At 41.0% G+C, this 19,613-nt stretch overlaps 1 protein-coding gene across 2 annotated transcripts in view; it reads right to left on the bottom strand.

Moving 5' to 3' along the window:
- The window catches only part of ADAM19 (ADAM metallopeptidase domain 19), a 146,108-nt gene that overhangs the window by 44,590 nt on the left and 81,905 nt on the right, over positions 1-19,613 (bottom strand). For both annotated transcript variants that reach the window (XR_003567289.1, XM_027841891.1), the window contains exons 7-9: positions 19,157-19,222; positions 7,701-7,772; positions 3,429-3,595 (exon numbers count right to left, since the gene is read on the bottom strand). Coding sequence is in view for 1 of the 2 variants with exons in the window: in XM_027841891.1 (XP_027697692.1) it covers positions 3,429-3,595; positions 7,701-7,772; positions 19,157-19,222 (305 nt within the window). In the remaining variant the exon portion in view is untranslated. The remainder of the gene's footprint in view (positions 1-3,428; positions 3,596-7,700; positions 7,773-19,156; positions 19,223-19,613) is intronic.

The following is a 19,613-nucleotide window of genomic DNA, read 5'->3' as shown; positions in this document are numbered from 1 at the left end:
AGACCAAGACTGGAGTACTCCTGTGATCCAGCCAAACTGACCTTCTCTCTATTTCTCATACAGAGGATTCCATATCCCATCTCCAAGCCTTTGCACTGGCTGTTCCTCATGTCTAAAATGTACTCTTTCCTCATTCCACCTTACAGAATCTCTCTGTTCCTTCAGGACACAGCTCCATCACCACCTTCTAAATGACACCTTTTCTGATATCCCTGACTCCTAGGTGCCCTCTCTCCCTCCAAAACCACTTCATGTTTAACCATCTTGCATTTATTTGTCCTTATTCTCTTTATATTTATTCTGGAAATGCTGATAAATGTATTGTCATCTCCCCCATTCGAATGCAAGGTCCTTGAGAGCAAGGATTGCTTCATCCTTCTTCCTTGTGTCCCTAGAGCCTAGCGCAGTGTCTAGTAGGTACTTAATAAATACTTGTTTATTGATAGAATGATAACCATATAGCCATGATACCAGCCTACTGCAGAGAGTTTTCAAGAGTTGCAAAAAATATTTCAGGTGATATTCCATTGGATGGCTGTCCCCTTGCCCTCCATTAGGGTGGATTCCACCCTGCTGACCATTATATTAAAATACATCAATTGTTATTTGAATTGGCTGATTAGCAAATATCTTAGACTCATAGAATTTTCATTCTGAATAGGTAGGAGAGGTGGGAGTCTCCTGTTAGCTCATGCCCTTTGTCCTCTGATTGTCCTCCTCTATGCCCCTGGAGTCTATCTGTGGAGATCTAATGCAGGTTCCCAGCAAGGCTTTACTCTCATACCATGTAACTCTGCCTTTAATGCTCTCCTTTGTTAATGGACATTGGGTCCTACATCCCCAGAGATCATCATGGTAATGAGCATAAAAGTTTCCACCATGGGGAGAATAACCGGCCAGTTCATTCAGCCCAAGTATTTAGAGACAAAGAAGCCCCAGGGAACAGGTTCCTAACTCATGCACCAATTAGTTTTACATAAAGAAAACTCCTGACCACATAGTCAACTGTGTGATAAATGTGTGTTCTCTGTCCCAGGGGGGTTTGCTTCACTCCCTAATTGGTCATATCTTCCCCCTTCTTATGGGCAGGAACTATGCTTTATATTCCTTCTATGTTGCTTGGCACAGTGCTGGACACGTGGGATCATAGGATTGCTACCTAGAAAGGGCCTCAGCATAGTGCTTTGCACACAGGAGATGCTGAATAAATACTAGATTGAATCTAGTCCAAGACCCTCATTTTATATATGAGGAACCCGAAGCCCAAAGTCAAGTAGTAAGCAGTGGAGTCCAGACTTTAACTCAGGCTGAGTGACTGTAAATCTAGTACTCCCTCCACTCCCCAGCACTGCCTGCCAGTATGTGCTTAATCATTTCAGAGCCACGGGCAAACACCCTACCACAGGATATCCTGCTGATAGCCCCAGGGGATGAACTCGACAGCAGTGGGGACTTTGAGAAATTCCAATTAACAAGCACTTATGAAGTGCCTGCTCTCTCCCAGGCATTGTGCTGCACAATGCTGATGTAAGTAAGGACAAGAATGAAAAAAACCAATATCCTTAAGGATTTTGCTTCTATTCTATGAATCAGGGAAGTGATTAAAGGATCCTGCATTCATTACTTGTTTAGGACCCTTCTATTTTAAGGGAGGTCTACAGAGCTGTTCTCCTGACCTCATTGTTGCATGCCCATGAAACCTGGACAGTATATCAGAGCCGTGCCAGGAAACTGAATCGCTTCCTTCTGAATTGTCTTAGAAAGATTCTGAAGATCACCTATCAAAATAAGATACTGGACATGGAGGTTCTTTCTCTAGCTGAACTGCCAAGCATTCAAACTCTACTACAAAGAGTGCAACTCCAATGGGCTGGCCATGTTGTTCGAATGCCAAATATACGTTTGCCTAAAACACTATTTTTTTTTTTGGTTAGGCAATGGAGTTAAGTGACTTGCCCAGGGTCACACAGCTAGTAAGTGTTATGTGTCTGAGGCCAGATTTGAACTCAGGTCCTCCTGAATCCAGGGTCGGTGCTCTATCCACTGAGCCACCTAGCTGTCGCTCTAAAAAGACTATTTTACAGAGAATTCACACAAGCCAAGTGCTCACACAGAGGAAAGAAATGATACAATGACACTTTCAGGGTTTCTCTGAAGAACTCCGGAATTGATTATGAGACATGGGAGACATTGGCACAGAACTGCCCAGGATGACAGACCCACAGCAAAGAGAATTGCAATTGCTCAAAAGACATGTGAGATGCACAAATTTAGAGACATCTTCACTCCAAATGTTCACATGGACTATTTGTGCCCAACCTGTGGTAGACCCTTCCAAGATTGTATTGATCTGATCAGCCTCAACAAGACACACTGTACCTTGATTCCAACATAATGACACCATTTTGGTCCTCTTTAAGCACAAAGGACAACAACCAATAATTTTAAAGGATCAAGGGATCCTGCATCCATCACTGGTTTGGAACCCTTCTATTTTAAGAGATCAGGGGATCCTGCATCCATCATTTATTTGAGACTCTTCTATTTGTCCTGAGAACTTAGCACTGCTTTCCTAGATAGATTTGGAGATAGACTTTGGTCCTGGGCCAAAGAAGACAATGCTATTGCCCCATCAAAACCAGACAGACCAACCCCCTTTAAGACCAGGAAAGAGCACTTAAAGCCAAGTGGTCAAGGGAAAGTTTCTGAGCGGTTTTTGATAGCAAACCCCGGTCAGCACAATCCACATTTCTCGAAACATTCCTGGCTGTGGCCTCTGAAGTCTGACCTCTGCCCTGCTGCTGCTTTTGTACTCTCTATACCTGTTCCCCTGACCTAACCCTATCCTAGCCACCTTCACTCCTAATGACTGGCTCCACACTATAGCCTGCCATAGTTCCTTCTTTGTATCCCCAGAACCTAGCACAGTGCCTGGCATGGGCTCCCTAGTCTAGCCCCTTGGGGAAACCACCACCTCCCCCCAGCCTGGACCCAGGCCATCTCCTTGGACATCTCTCAGGAAATCCAAGTAATTAAATATTTACTCATGGTAAGAGTGGGCATCTGCAGTGCAAGCTTACCCAGCTCATTCTTTGTCTCATAGGCATTCATTATTTGAATCATGTAGTCTTTTCAAAATGGTTGCCCATTATGGTTTATAAACTGCTCTACATTATCTCTTTTGGTTCTCGCAATGCTTCTAGAAAGTAGTATTAGTACCCCCATTTTACAGAAGAGGAAACTGAGGTTCAGACAAGTTAAGCAACTAGCCTAAGGTCACACAGTAAGTAGTAGTAGAGCTGGGATTAGAACTCAGGTCTTCTTTCTCCAAATCTATTGCTCTTTCTAGTTCACCACCAATAGTGATGGGGACTGTTCTCTTCATAGAGGGAAGACAGTATATCTTAGCTCAGGAATAGGCCACATACGTGATCAACTGGGCATTGTCATGGTTCTTCTGTACAAGTAGCTTGCGCCTCCAGCTGAGAAAGGACCAGAGAGTAGAATAAGGATTCTCTGAGACTTCACACATATTTCCATGCGTCCAGACTTCCAAGCCCACGAGGGCAATGCGGATGTTCAGGGAGCGATAAAACTGAAAGGATAAGGAGGAAAAAACATTGGTATCTCTTCTTATTCTTCAGTTGTTTCATTCATGTCTGACTCTCTGTGACCTCATTTGGGTTTTTTTTTAGCAAACACAGTGGAGTGGTTTGCCATTTCCTTCTCCAGCTTATTTGACAGATGAGGAGATAGGCTGTGAGGCAAATAGGGTGAGGTGATTTGCCCAGGCTTACACAGTTAGTAAGTGGTGAACTCAGGAAAACGAGTATTCATCTAGTGTTCTATCTACTGCACCACCTAGCTGCCCTTCATATCTCTTCACTATCTTTTAAAAAAACATTGCTTTGGATTCACATCATCTTTTCCCTCCTAATTAGTCAAAGCATCAGTGATCACACTGGTTTTCTCAGCACCTCTTGGGGCATAAAGAAACGGGCATTAGGCCCATCTTTTAGATAGGGAAAAAGAGACAAAGAGATGAAAGGCTGCTGACAGAACCAACACTAGGATCTCAGGAATAAGAGCTAAAAAGATCCTCAGAGACCATCTTGTTGGTCTGAAACACATGACAACTGATAATCAGAGAGGTTAAGTGGAGGCAAGATGGCAGAATGCAAAGAGCACTGCAATCAGAGAATTGGGGTTGGAATCTCAACTCTATTATTTATTCCTTGATCTCATTCTTACTCACTGGGTAATGATGAGAAGTTCAAGTCTGGCCTCAGATACTTACTAGCTGTATGGCCCCAGGCAACTCACTTAACCCTGTTTGCCTCAGTTTCCTCATCTGTCAAATAAGCTGGAGAAGGAAATGACAAACAACTCTGATATCTTTGCCAAGAAAACCCCAGATGGGGTCACAGAGAATCAGTCACAACTGAAAAATAACTAAACAATAACAATAACAATAACAACCTGGTAACTCTAAAAGACAGGCAAACTTCCCACCTGCTAAAGCCCACGAACAATAGATAGTAAATGAAAAGCAGCAGAATCTGCCTCCTCCAGTGGCCGCGGGGGAAGCCAAGTTATCTCATTTTTTCCAGATGTTGTTATTGTTTGGGTCTGGGAATTGTCCCAGTATTATTGTAAAATAGGCTGAGGGCAGGACAGAGGTGCTACAATAATGACCCAGGGGACTGAGTCTTCTACTCATTCCTTGTCCAAGCTTGGCAGTAATAGAATCATGGCTTTCTTCCTTCCAGGTTCCCTTTCCTCCCTAATGCTCACCAGAGGGAGTAGGTTTGGGTCCCACTCAAGGATATATCATTTAACTGGAAGAAAAGTAAAGTCCCACGCTTGGGTCAATTTTTTTTTAATCAACTGAGAAAGTACAGAATGAGAGAGACAAGGCAGAACAGGGGCTACATTGAAAAAAAACTGGGTTTAGCTGACTACAAGCTCAATGGAAAGCCCCAAAAACCAATACCATGTTAGGGTACATGAGTAGAATTCTAGTTCAAACAAGCAGGACAGCTTTGAAAGTTACATGTTGAATTTATTATACACTTAAAAGAAAAAACAAGATGCCTATAATAGAGAACCACAGTCTCATATTGTCTCCTTTTCTATTCTGCTTTGTACAAGGAAATGTTCATTTTACTTGGTGTTGGTTGAGTTCAGAATAAAAAAAATTAAGTGATGAAGATGATTGTCCTGCTGTGCTCTGCCCTGGTCTTCCTGGCCCCCAAGTCTGCTGTTTAGTTCTGGGTGTTTCATTTTTCAGGAGAGATATTGACAAGCAGAAGGTAACTAGAGGGATCAATCAGGTGAGTAAATAGGACTGGAAAATATGCCATATAAAGATGTTTAGGCTTTGGGGGGATATAAGCACCACCTTCAAATATCTAAAGGGCTGTCACGTGTAAGAGGGAAGAGACTAGTTCTACTTGGGCCCAGAAATAAGATCACTAATGAAAATTAAAGGGGAGGTTTCTGGCTTGATAGAATAGAAAACCTACAGACAATGAGAATGCTCCTTATATGGAACAACTGGTTCCAGAAGGAATGAGTAGTCATCTCTGGAGGTGTTCAAGCAGAAACTGGACTGCAATTGGCCGGGGACGGAGCAGAAGAGATTCCTCCATTGGCATGGCATTGATCTCAGTGACTTCTAAGTTCCTTTCTAGTTCTAAGACCCTATAATTTCAAAAACTGTAAAATTCCACTGGAAAGAGACTTTGTGTTGTGAGGTTAACTTGTTCTGTGCCACGTAGATTACATAGAATAAGCTACCAAAATCCTGTTGTTGTTGTTGTTGTTTGGTAGTTTCAGTCATGTCCGATGCTTCATGACCCCATTTGGGGATTTCTTGACAAAGAGTGGTTTGCCATTTCCTTCTCCAGCTCATTTGATAGATGAAGAAACTAAGGCAAAAGGGAAACCAAGGCAAGTGACTTGCCCAGGGTCACACAGCTAGTAAGTGTCTGAGGCCAGATTTGAACTCAGGAAGAGGAGTCATCCTGACTTTAGGCCTGGCAAAATCTTAGAGTAGGAAAATGCCTCAGAGGCTCAAATCTCCTCTTACAACATCCCTGACAAGCGGCCATCTGGTCTCCACTTGAAGACCTCCAGTAATAGTAAACTCACCACCTCTTGAGGCACCTTATTCTATTTTTGAATAATTTTAATTGTTGATTTTTTATATATATTAAGGGGAGAGAGTGTGTGGTATAGTAAATAAATAGCTGGCCTTGGAATCAAGAAGATCTTAGTTCAAGTCCCATCTCTGATACGTGCTGGCCCTGGAAAAATCATTTACGCTTTCAGTGCTCTAGGCCAATGGTGTCAAACTCAAATGGAAATGAGGACCCCTACACTGCACATAAGGATTCCTGCCAGCCATACACCAAATTAGAAAATCACATGTTAACACTATCTGTTCTATTCTTGACACTAAAATGAAGAACTGTACATGTATTTTAAAATGTATTTTTTAAAATTTGGTTAAATATTTCCCAATTTCACTTTAATCTGGTGCGGGCCATGTGTGTTTGACACCTCTGCTCTAGGCAAATCTCTAACACTATAGTTTGAAAGGAAGGTGCCTTACCTACATTAGTAGAGGGAGTTTCCTTCACCTGGGAGTCCCCTATACCAATGAAATCCCCAGTTCAGTCCCTAACCTATCAAGTTGAAATCTATCTCTCTGTACCTTCCTCTCCTTGCCTCCAGTTCTTCATTCTAGTGTCAGGAAAAACAAATACTTGAAGGCTCAGTTATCAGCTTCCCAGATCCCAGCCCCAAGCTTTTTCTTCTCTAATCCAAATATCTCCAGGACTTCAGCTGGTTTAGTGGTCCTTTCACTATCAGGGTCACCCTCCTGTAGGCATACTCCAGCTTGTCAAGGCTTTTCTTAAAATGTATTGCTCATAACTGAATACAATAATTTGATGTAGTTAGAGTTCATGTGAAAAAAATTGGGGGGTTTTCATGAACTGAAACTCAATAGGAATCAATACTGTTATGTAGTAACCAAAAAAAGCTGATAAGAGATCAGGCAAGTCTAATGTACAGAACAAAAAAAAAAGGACATAGGTCTATGGTTTTGGGAAACCAAGCTTAGGACTTTATACTTATCCATATTAAATTTAATCTTATTACATAGGTTCATAATTAAACTCATATTTTAGCCCATCAGGATATTTTTAATTGAAATTCTACTATTCAAAGTATTAGCTAACCCTCACTGATTTGTGTCATCTGACGATCTGGTAAACTACTATCTGTGACTTCATCGAGGTCATTGTTAAAAATATTGAGCAAGGCAGGTTCAATGGGAGAGTCTTGTGGCACTCCACAGCCTTCCATGTTGACACTGATCCATTCATCATCACTTTTGTGTGTCTATCAATCAGCTTTAAACCTATTTTATTTTCTAACCTGAATGTCTCCATCTTGCCCATTAAAACATCATGCAATATTTTGTGAAATGCCTTGTTGAAATTCTACTCAATTATGTATATAATATTCCTCTGATTTATTACTCATCTGATAGTTAGATCAAAGGAAATGAGGTTACTCTGGCACAATTTGCTCTTAATGAAGACATGATGGCTCACAGTGACTACTGTTTCTTTTTCTAGAATTTTCATACACTGTCCATTTAATAATCCATTCTACACACCTGGTCTCACCTTATCAACATAATTAGCGATCTCCATGAGTTTGTGCTTGGTGGCAACCTGGTCTCGACGGTTCTTCTGAAACTAAAAGGAACAAACAAAAAACCAGGTGATTCCTCAGAAACAGGCTCAGAATGTCTATTCCCTTTTCCCCATTAATACTGATAACAACTGAGCATCTTATATGCGCTCTATCTTTTACCAAATTATGACAAGTTCATCAAACTTTCTTAGGACTCAGAGCAGGGAAAGATACATTAAATCTTGCCATTCTCAGTCCTATCCATGGTTAGGGTCATCACCTCCATGTTGCTCAGGAGATATCCCCAAATATTACCATTCAAGGAAATATGTCTAATAATATTGAAAGCTTCAGAGGGAGTGTGGCATAGTGAGTAGAAAACTGACTGAAGTCAGGAAGGACTGTGTCGAATTCTGGACACCACAGGAGGCTAACAATGACACTGATAAACTGAAGAATGACTAGAAGAAGGTAACCAGCTTGGCGAAAGGCTTTGAGACCAGATCATATGAGGACTGGTTGAAGGAATTAAGCATATTTAGCCTTGAGAAGAGAAAATTCAGGGGTGACATGATAGTTATCTTCAAGTATATGATGGGCTGACATATGGAGAAGGGATTAGACTTATCCTGTTTGGCCCTAGAGAAAAAACCAGAATCCAATTTAGGATCGATGTCAGAAAAAAAAAATGTCCTAACAATTAGAAGTATTCACAAGCAGAACAGGCTTAGAGGCCTCCAAGCAGAGGTCGGATGATCACAGCTGCCGAGGACCCTCCCAGCTCCCACATCCCGCGACTCAGTGATTCCTGCCTCTAACACAGATTGGCTACATGAGGCTGGGCAAGTCACTTAATCTCTCACTACTCCCAAGCAACGCTCTAGGACTATAAGGTTCAGATCTTCTGCAATGATGGAGGAAATTTCCTCAGAGGGGTTCTGTATACCAAAGAGAGCATAAGTCAGAGGAACAGGAGGAGGGGTGATGAAGAGGAGGAGGAGAAGGAAGAGTAAAAAGAGGAGGAGGAGGAGAAAAAGGAGGAAAAGAGGAGAAAGAAAAGGAGGACAAGGAAAAGGAAAAGGAGGAGAAGAAAAGTAGCTAGATGGTGCAGTGGATAGAGCACCAGGCCTAGAGTCAGGAAGACCTGAGCTCAAATCCATTCTCAGACACTCACTAGCTGCATGATCCTGGGCAAGTCACTTAACCCTGTTTACCTCAGTTTCCTCATCTGTAAAATGAACTGGAAATGGAAATGCAAACCACTCCAGTATCTTTGCCAAGAAAACCTCAAATGGGGTCACAAAGAGTTGGACACAACTGAAAACAACTAAACAGTAGTAGTAGTAATAGTAGAAGTAGTAGTAGTAGTAGTAGTAGTAGTAGTAGTAGTAGTAGTAGTAGAAGAAGAAGAAGAAGAAGAAGAAGAAGAAGAAGAAGAAGAAGAAGAAGAAGAAGAAGAAGTAATAGTAGTAGTTTCAATTAACAGAAGACTAAGTTTTACAAATAATTTGTTGACAATAACCCCTTGAGGTAAGGAGTATAGGTACTGTTATTCTCCTTTTACACATAAGGAAACTGAGGAATGGTGATTTGGTGAACCCCCCAGAAGCAGAAGATCAACAGGTTGCTTTAGGAGGGGTAGAGCAACCCAGATCAGAAAAATGGATCAGGTTAGAGCTTTGGTGCTGATCATTCACCGGATCAGTCCCATAACTCAATGTTGCTCTTCTAGCTTGGGTGACATAAGGAGACCAAGTCTCAAAATAAAAGAACATATAAGAGAACAGAGGCAAGTTGAGAAGAGAACACACACAAGCAGAGCAGTTGGATACTACTGTGTTAAATTCAATAGGCACTTTTAAAATTCTATTAATAAAAGTTCCCTTTCATATATAATCTTCTCTTTTCTGTTATTTTCATATTGAAAGGTTCATGTCTATTAAGTTCATGATAAAAAAAAGAAAAGAACAAAATTTAAATAAAGAAGATAGATTCACAGGAAGAAGTCCAAGAACTACAGGGGGAAATATGATAAAGAATATTTGAGTGAAGATCAATATAGGCAGGAATAGAAGCAATATCATAAGTGAAATTTACTACAGATGACCTGGACAAAAAGAGGAAATGTATTAAGACATCTTGGCACACAGTCACGATATTGCAGTGACAGGGGACTTCAATTATTCAGACATCTGCTTGTTCTCTCTCTCTCCCCTTCCCTCCTTCCCCTTTCTCTGTCCATCTCTCTCTCTCTCTCTCTCTCTCTCTCTCTCTCTCTCTCTCTGTGTGTGTGTGTGTGTGTGTGTGTGTGTGTGTGCCCCAAAAGCAGAACAGCTAATAACTTCTTGGTTTCCTTTAATTATCATTTCATTCTTCAAAAGGGGAATTATGGTTAGATTTGGTTTAAGGGACTGGGGACATATAGGCAAAAGAAGACTAGGGGATAGGGATCAGTCGGGGAAATGATAGCTGTGTTGCAGTAGAATGTGATCTTCTTGAAGGAAGCTACGGTTTCCCATTTTTGTCTTTGTATTCTCAACACTAAGCATGGAGTTTTGCACATAGTTGATATTTGAATAAATGTCTGTTGAACTGAACTGAAGTATTTGAAGAGTTATCACATGGAAGGGACACTTGTTCTGTGTGGCACCAGAGGACATAATGAGGAGTAACAGGGGGAAAGTGCAGAGGTGGATTTAGGCTTATTGGAAGAAGTCATTTCCTAATGATTAGAGCTATGCCAAAGTGGAATGGGTTGTCTTGGAAGGTGGTGGATAGCTCCCCAAAGTGAGTGGGAGCCCCAAGAGAGGTCTTCAAGCAGAAGCCAGATTACTATTTGGTGGGTAGATTGTAGACAAGGTATTCAGTCAGGTAAGGTTTGGGATAAACGGCCTCTCTAGTACCTTCCAGCTTTGAAAGCCTGTGATTCTATGTAGTGCCAAATGAGAGACACAGAGATCTATGAGATCTTGGAGAAGACTATTCCCTTCGAGCTAGTGTCATCAAGTACTTCACGCTTTGGCAGGTGGGATTTTCTCCCACTCAGCCTTATTTTCTCAAGCATTGAGAGCAGCCTGGTAAGCAGTCCTTAGGACATGACTGAACAACAACCCAACTTGATTTCTATGTGAGAGGGACTGCATGGGTTGTTCCAACCCAAAACACACTACCCGTTCTCCCTATTCCTTCCTCTTAATCTCTCCAATAAATATCTATCCCAAGAGCTAAACATTATTAACAGCAAGCACCAAAAGGATTAGTAAAGAGATAAGCTAGAAGGGGACATCTGACTTGAGCTCACCTCTCAAAGATCTACAAGAATCCCAGGTTTCAGTAATCAATCAATAAAGATTTATTAAGTGCCCACTATGTGCCAGGCATTGTGCACAATGGGAACTAACATCAGTGAAATAAGCATAAAGTGTAAACTGATGATTTCATTAGCATAGGGAACTCCTAAGTAAGGAAAGTCCCACTACCAAATCAGGAGAGCGCTTTCTCTGCAACTTATCATCTTAATGAATTGCCTAGGGTCCTGAGATGTTAAGTGACTTGCTCAGGGTCACAGAGCCAATGTATGTAAAATTGGAATTTAGACTTAGATCATCATGGTTTCAAGGGTACTTTTCTATTTGCTATGCAGCTGTGTAATCCTGGACAAGTCACATAACATCTCAGTGACCCAGACAACTCTCTAAGAGGAGTATGAGTTGTAGGGAAGGTGCCACCTGAATTGGTAGAAGGAGCTCCTCAGAGCAATGAAACTACAGGTCAATAACAGCGTTGTTCTTGTTGTTGAGTCGTTTCAGTTGTGTCTGACTCTTCATGACTCCATTTGAGGCATTTTTTTTTTTGCAAAGATAATGGAGCAGTTTGCCATTGTCTTCTCCAGCTCATTTTACAGATGAGGGAACTGAGGCAAACAGAGTTAAGTGACTTGCCTAGGATCATATAGCTAGTAAGTGTCTGAGGCCACATTTAAACCCAGGTCTTCCTAACTTCAGGCCTGGCACTCTGTCCATTGCACCACCTAGCTGTCCCCCCAGTGACAGCAGACTTTCACAATAATACTGATTACTAGTGCAGTGGATAGAGCACCGGCCTAGACAGGAAGACCTGAGTTCAAATCTGGACGTAGGCATTTACTAGCTGTGTGACCCTGGGCAAGTCACTTAACCTTGTTTGCCTCAGTTTCCTCATCTGTAAAATGAGCTGCAGAAGGAACTGGCAAACTACTCCAATGTCTTTGCCAAGAAAACCCCATATGGGATCACGAAGAGTCAGACACAACTGCCAATGAACAACAACAACAACAACAACAACAACTCTGGTATGGAACTGAATATAAGGGGGACTCTATTTCAGGTCAGCCCCTTCCAAAATAGTTTTATCACTGAAGGACATCATTATAAAATAATCTCATCTCTATATCTATGGGATATTGTAAGTTCATTGAGAGTGGGGGCAGTTTCTTTATGTCCTTGTATGCCCAGTACCTACTCACCCATACTGCTGACGCCACATTGCAGAATTCTGGCACAAAGAGTGTTATAGCAGGGGCAGTGTTAAATGGAAACACCTCAGGGTTTCCAATTTCCATTGTCCTCTACCACCACTCTTGGTTAGATCCATTTCCAGGCCTTTGCTCTGGGTACCTCCCATCCCTGGAATGCATTTCATTCTCACCTCAGTCTCCACAGTCCCTCATCACCTTCCAAATGAGGCTCAGGAACCACCTTCTATGAAAATCCCTTCCCCATCTTCCCTTCCTTATATTCAATTACCTTGTATTTATTGTGCATTTATTCTGTATGCATGCATGTATATGTATGTATATGTGCATATGTGTGTACTTACACATATATCTATATATACCTATATAGATATCTCTCTACTTTCCTACATAGATACAGATATTAATGTCTAAATCTATCTATCTATCTATTTATCTATCTTGTTTCCCCTGATAGAAGATAAGGTCCTTGTGAGGAAGAATTCTTTCATATTTTTCTTTGAATCAGCAATTTGTATGGTGTCTGGCACAGAGTAGGCATTTATTGATTGATGTTTATTTACCATATCTTCAAACAGATAATCTTTGATGACTATATCAATTCCAACCTCAGCCCCCCCAACAATGTCTCTGTCTCTCTCATCCTCTCTCTCTCTCTCTCTCTCTCTTTCTCTTGCCCTTGAATCCCCTGAAGATTGGAAGGATGGGAAACCCTCAGTCATCTCACTGAGGAGACAAAGGAAAAGAGAAGGAATGAGTCACCAGATTTTTCCCAAGGATCTACATCTCTCCTGAGGCAGTATATTACACTCAGCTCACAACCCTAAGGACCCTGTTTGGTTTCAGTACTAGGTTATAAATCATGAATGAGGCAGACCTTCCCTTCTCTTTCTCCTCTCCTCAAGGCTAAGTAATTAATTAGTCAGTAATAAATTCTGCCAGGGGAAGACAGGAAGAATCGAATGTGGCTAAAGATATTTAGCTCAAGAACCTCAGTTTAAAAAGAAAAAAGAAAAGCTTAGCCTTTGACACCCCCTCTCTTTCCATTAATCATTCAGAGCTGCCAAAGGGAATGAAGGGTTGAGTAGGGCCCAGAGAAATGCGAATACCCTCCTATCAAATGTTGCCTCACTGAATCATTTCCATGCTGGGAGCTTGATTCTGAGAGTGATGTCATTACTGATATTGGAGGGTTCTCCCCTGGGGATAGTTAAATCGGATATGGAGCTGTATGGTCTGAAGTTGTGCACAGAAATCCTAGGGCTGTTATTTCCAATGCTGAATTAGTGTCTGGAATGACTGCTGCAGAGCCATAACTAACAATTTTTGCACCAGAGAAAGCGGTATCAAAGGATACTCTCCTGGGCTGTGGCCAAGGAAGAGGAAGCACACCCCAAAACCCTTGGAGGTTTCTCTACTGCTGAAGGACTGGACACTGCTGAGAAAGCAAGACTGGGTCCAGAGCATTGTGAGGATTCTTGTTCCACTGTGTCCAACTCTTTGTGACTCCATTTGGGGTTTTCTCTAAAGATACTGAAGTGTTTTGCCATTTTCTTCTCCAACTCATTTTACAGATGAGAAGACGAAGCCAAATAGGATGAAGTGACTTGTGTAGGGTCACACAGCTAATAAGTGTCTGAGGCCAGATTTGAACCCAGGGAGATGAGTTTTCCTGACTCCAGGCCCCATACTCTATCCACTGTACCACCTAACTACTGTGCAAGGATTCTAAGCTCCCAAAAAAGGAGGCAGGACCTAAGATGGTGTTGTCCATGCCCTACACATTTCTCAGTTGGAGTAAAACCTGAATGACCCTACTGTTGTTCCTGCTCTTGACCTACCCCCAGGTTAGTGATAAAAATCAAAATGGCTCCCTCACTCTCACCCCTTCCAGGTCCCCAGGATGCAAACTAAGCAAGATCAGCAAAGAAAGGGGCCTGAAGACTGAGCAGTTGTCTCATTTCTTCAAGCCAACATTTCTGCTTCCAGAGAAACCATATACTAGATTAAATGAAAAGTCATTCATACAATCCAGTGTCCTTGGACACAAAGAGGGCTGTGATATTCTGGTACCTGGGGAGTTCTTGTCTTTTAACGCTTAATAGTATTGTTTTTCTAATCAATGACCTTATAAGAGGAAAATTAGGAGTTAGAGAAACCTCTACCAAACCTTTTACCCCAGCAATCTCAGTGCTAGGCAGATACCCTAAGGAGGTCAAGGGCTGACGAGAAGCACCCACATATACAAAAATATTTAGAGAAGCACTTTTTGTAATAGCAAAGACCTAAAAGGAAATTGGGTGACTTGATTGGGGAATTGCCGAACAAACTGTAGAATATGGATGTGATGAAATATTATTGCAAACATAATGGATTTGGGGAAACCTGGGAAGTCTTGTATGCGTTAAAGCAGAGGGAAGTAAGTAAATCCAGGAGGACAATTTTTATTATTCTAATCATGTAACAGAAAATAACACTGAAAGACTGCAAAACTCTGACCAAAGCAGTGACCAACTGGAGCTTCAGAAGACTGAAGATGAAACATGTCTCTCAGTAGAAAGGCAGAGGGCAACAAATAGAGAATGAGATATACAATTTCAGACATGGCCAGTGGGTAGGTAATTGTTACAAGGGAGGGTGCTATTGGAGAATTGTGGGGAAATAACAATGATATAAAAAATAAAACAGCATCAATAAAACATTTTCTAAAAGGACAGTCAGGGGAGGAGGGAGAAAAAAGTCAATATCAAATTGTTTCAAATTTCAATATAAATTGAAAAGAGGGCCTGCCAAAACATGACTCTTGGCAAGTTGAGCTTAAAGATGTCAGTTGTCTTCTTATTGGCTGGATTCTTTGTTTGGTGTATAGCTGGGCTACTTCATTATAATTCTGTCTTCAATTCAATCCAATTCAATTCAACAAATATTTATTAAAGAGATACTGTGTATGAAACACTGTAGTTGGTGAACTGGGGAAAACGCAAAGTTTTCATAAGATACATATACACTTCTGCCCTTGTGGAGCTTAGAATCTAGTAAGCTTACAAAATAGTAACACAGTATTATCTAATAAAGACATCAGAGTTGTGAAACAAAGTGTCATTTGAGAGCTGAGAAGTAAACTTGTTCCCCATGAGGAATGGGAAATAGTGGGGGAAAGGAGGAATCAGAGAATATTCATGGAGGGGGTGGCATTTGAGATGGTCTTTAAAGAATAAATAGATATTGATCAGAGTAAGAGGGGGAAGGAGGACTAGGATTCAAAGGATCATAGTAGTTCAAACTAGAAGGGACGCTATAGAGATCATTGAGCCCAACCCCTTCCTTTTAGGCAGCTAGGTGGCACAGTGGAGGATAGAGCATTGGACCTGCAGTCAGAAAGATGTGAATTCAAATGCAATCTCAAACACTCACTGATATGTAAGCTGAGGCAAGTCACTTGACCTCAATCTGCCTCAGTTTCCTCATTTCTAAAATGGGAGTAATAATAACATTTGTCTCCAAGGCTTGTTCTGAGAATAAAATAAGATACTATTTGTAAAGTATTTTTGTAAACCTTCAAGCTATATATAAATAATAGATATTATTCTTCATTTTACAAATGAGAAAACTGAGACCCAAAGAGGTTAAGTGACTTTAAGTATTAAGACCTGGGTCCTCTGAATCAAAATCTAGTCCACTTACTACTGCTCCACACATTCAAATTCCCCTGAAGTTAACAGCTGGGTCCTATCATAATGAAAGTGTGAACAGAGACAGAGAAGTATGAGCATGTAGGGTTTGTCCGAGGAATCAGAGAGTAGGATTATTTGGGATGCAGGATAGAGTGCATGAATAACAATAAAATGAAATAAAATTGGGAAAATAGGGTGACAACCAGGTTAAGGAGGATGAACTTTACACAAGAGGCAACTGGGAGACACTGAAGATTTTTGAGTAAAGGAGCAATGTAATCAGATCTATGGACAAGAAAGATTATTTTGGCATCAGTATGAAGAAAGGAGGTAGGACAGAGGAAGTAGAAAAATCTGTCAGGGGGTCATTGCAACAGCCCAGAGAGGTAGTAATGAAAGCCAGGGTCATGGCATTATAATAGAAAAGAAGAGACAGATGTGAGAAAAGTTATAGAGGTAGCATCAATGTAGCTTGGTATCTCACTGGATAGGAGGGCCAGGGAGAAGAAAAAAAGTCAAAGGTAATAAATATTAAGGTAACAAATATGGGCAACTGGTTGAACAGTAAAATCGCAGACAGAAATAAACGGTGAAGTTAGAAAGAGGAGCAGGGGAAATATAATAAGCTCTACTGTGTCTGAAGTGTTCTTGTGACATTTAGGTGAAAATGTCCTGGGGACACTTGGAGATGCCCATGTGGAGCTAAGAAGAGGTCAGGCCTGGAAATATAGCTTTGGGAGCCATCTGTATGGAAGTGACAGGTAGGGGTGAATAAAACTGCCAAGGGAAAAAGTGCAGAGAAAAAAGAGAAGGCCAAAGGCAAATACTTGAGGAACATCAACATTAATGGGTTGGGATGAAGAGCCAATGGAAACAAAGGATTTCTAATAAAATAGGAGGAGAACCAGGAGAGAACGGCTTCTCTGAAGTAAATAGAAGAGAAAGGATCCAATAGGAAGGGGTGGTCAGCAGTACGTCAAAGGCTGGAAAGAAATCAAGTGGAATAAGATAGTAGGGCATAGGAGATAGAGTTCAAGACTCAGAGACATGAAGATCTGGGTTTGATTTCCTCTTCAGGCACTTATTATGGGCAAGTCCCTCAACTTTTCTGTGTCTCAGTTTTCTACTCTATAAAATGAGGGGGTGGAACTCAAAAACCTCTATGGTCCCTTCCATCTCTAAATCTACAAGATTCTGATCCCAAAAAGGCCATTGGACTTGGTGATTAGGAGGTCACTAATGACTTTTGAAGAAAGCTTGATGGGGATAGAAGTCATTACAAAAGGTTGAGAAGAGAGGGGGTATTAAGGAAAGGAGGCAACTTATTAAAGAAGTTTTACAGTGAATGGAAGGAGAGAGGTGAGACAGTAGCAGGATAGAAGGGTCAAAGGAAGTACTTTTTTTAAGACTGGGGACCACGTTTATTGGTAGAGCAGGAACTAAGGTCAAGAGAGATTGAAGATGCTTGAGAGAGAAAGGATGACTGACAGTCAGAGCAAGGTCTTGGAGGAGGCAGGAGGAACAGGATCACAGATATTAATCCTAGAGTAATATAGATGCCTTCTCTTCTGTGGTTAGAAGGAAGTTGAGGGAATGAGCAATGATGCTGAGAAGTCTTGAGCTTCCTAGTAGGGAGCTAAGACATTGCTCCTTGGAGGCTTTCAGACTTCTCAGCGAAGCAAGAGGCTAGATAATTGCTTTAAATACAGAGGATGAGGCAAGAGTGGAAAAAATGATATGTAATAATCACAACAGAGTATAAGATAGAGAATCAATGAGAATAGAATAAAAAGAATTTCAATAAGCAGAAGGAGAGTCCAGGCCAAGGATGTACATCATGAGATCTGCTAAATTTTGTGACTATCTCCAGGAAGATTCAGCACTGGAACAGAAGAAAAATGGCATGAGGAAAGTTATCCAGGAATAAGGAACAGTGGAAGGTCAGGGAAGCAAAAGATTCTAGGACAGTAGCTAGTAAAACATTAAAGTTGCAGATAGGCTGAACAAATTGTGGTACATTATCATGCTGAAATTGTGCCATAAGAAACGACAAGCAGGATGGTTTCAGAAAAACCTGGGAAGACTTATATGAATTGATGCAAAGTGAAGTGAACAGAACCAGGAGAACATTGTATACAGTAATGGCAATATTGTATGATGATCAATTATAAATGACTTAGCAATTCTTTGCAATACAACAATCCAAGACAATTCCAAAGAACTCATGATGAAAAATGCTATCCATATCCAAAGACAGAACTGATAAATTCTGAGTGCAAATTGAAATTTTTTTTTTACTTTCTTTTTCTTTTTTTTTGGTAGCATGGCCAATATGGAAATAGCTTTTGCATGATTTCACATATATAATTGATACCATATTGCTTGTCTTCTCAGTGGGTGGTGAAGGAACCAGAGAGAGGGAGAGAATTTGGAACTCAAAATTTTTTTAAAAGAATATTAAAAATAAATAATAATTTTTTTTAAAAAGCAGCAAATCATGGGGTCCAGGCTCGGAATGAAGCCAACTGAAGTCAGAACAGGGGAAATGGACTGGGAGACTAGGGATGATTCAAAGGAGCAGAAGTTACAACTAAGCTGAAGAATAGGCTTCATGAGCATGAAAAAGTGAAAGGGAAGGGTGGAAACCTGAGTCCACATGATGTGATTTCAAAGTTTCAGATCTTGAAGGTGGTGCAATTATGAGAGGGTGATGCCTAAGATTTGACTGTGGTCTTTTACGGCTAAAGGGAATGGATAAGTTCAATGGAATTGAGAAGACTGGAGATTCTCCCTCCTCAGGGCCCATTTCCATCAATAACAGTGAAACCACCATGTAATGAGGTCTCTGAAGTCCTTCAGGAATTAAACTCCTTTAGATGAGGGCTCAAGACATACTTACTTCTTATCTAATTCCACTCTAATATGAAGTTGACCATAGAGTGATAATACTTTTTAATTTGTGTCATTGTATAAAACAGGAAATTATTATGATAATTCAAATAAAAGTAGGTTCTTTATGCCGGAAATATCTGGATAATTGGTTTTATTACATGTACTTACAGACAGATTTATAGAGGGGGCTTTCCCTCATTTTTTTCACCATGTTCTAGATGGCAAAAGGGATTTTTAAAAACCCCCTTGAGGATAAAATTTGAAATGTTCAAGGAAAGATACAAAAGTAAAGGCTATTTAATTCCTTCTGCTTAGCAACAATGGGAAAGATTCAACACAGAAATAATTAACAAAGCCCTTTCCTTACCTCTTCATAATCTGCTACCAGGTAGAGCTCCACATACTTCATAGATTGTAAATCTTCCCTCCTGACCTAAGGGGGCAGATAATGGGTTAGTCTTGGTAGAACTTAGCATCATTTCAAAAGAAGTACTCAGCAATGGAGTCTGGGACCTTTGTGCTCACTGTAGTTGGGTATCTTACCATCTCCTCCTTCCCCTTGGTTACTGTTGGAGAACGCAGTCCGATATTGGCACAGATATGAATGAGACCACAAGATTTAGAGCTGGAAGAGGCCTTTGAGATCATTTAGTCAACCCACTTCATTTTACAAATGAAGGCACGGAAGTCCAGAGAGGTTGTCTTCTCTGAGGTCACCCAGGGTAGCAGAACACTGACTGGAAAGGCAGTGTTCTTGACACCAAACCATGGCTGCCCCCCCCCCCCATTTTAAGTGGAAGAGTGTTAAAGTAAATACAACTTAA

The sequence above is a fragment of the Vombatus ursinus genome, unplaced genomic scaffold (assembly GCF_900497805.2).
Source record: "Vombatus ursinus unplaced genomic scaffold, bare-nosed wombat genome assembly UNPS02014863.1, whole genome shotgun sequence".
Classification (NCBI taxonomy): Eukaryota; Metazoa; Chordata; class Mammalia; order Diprotodontia; family Vombatidae; genus Vombatus; species Vombatus ursinus.
Note: the sequence above shows the minus strand (reverse complement) of the source record. Positions and strands in the feature narration are given on the sequence as shown.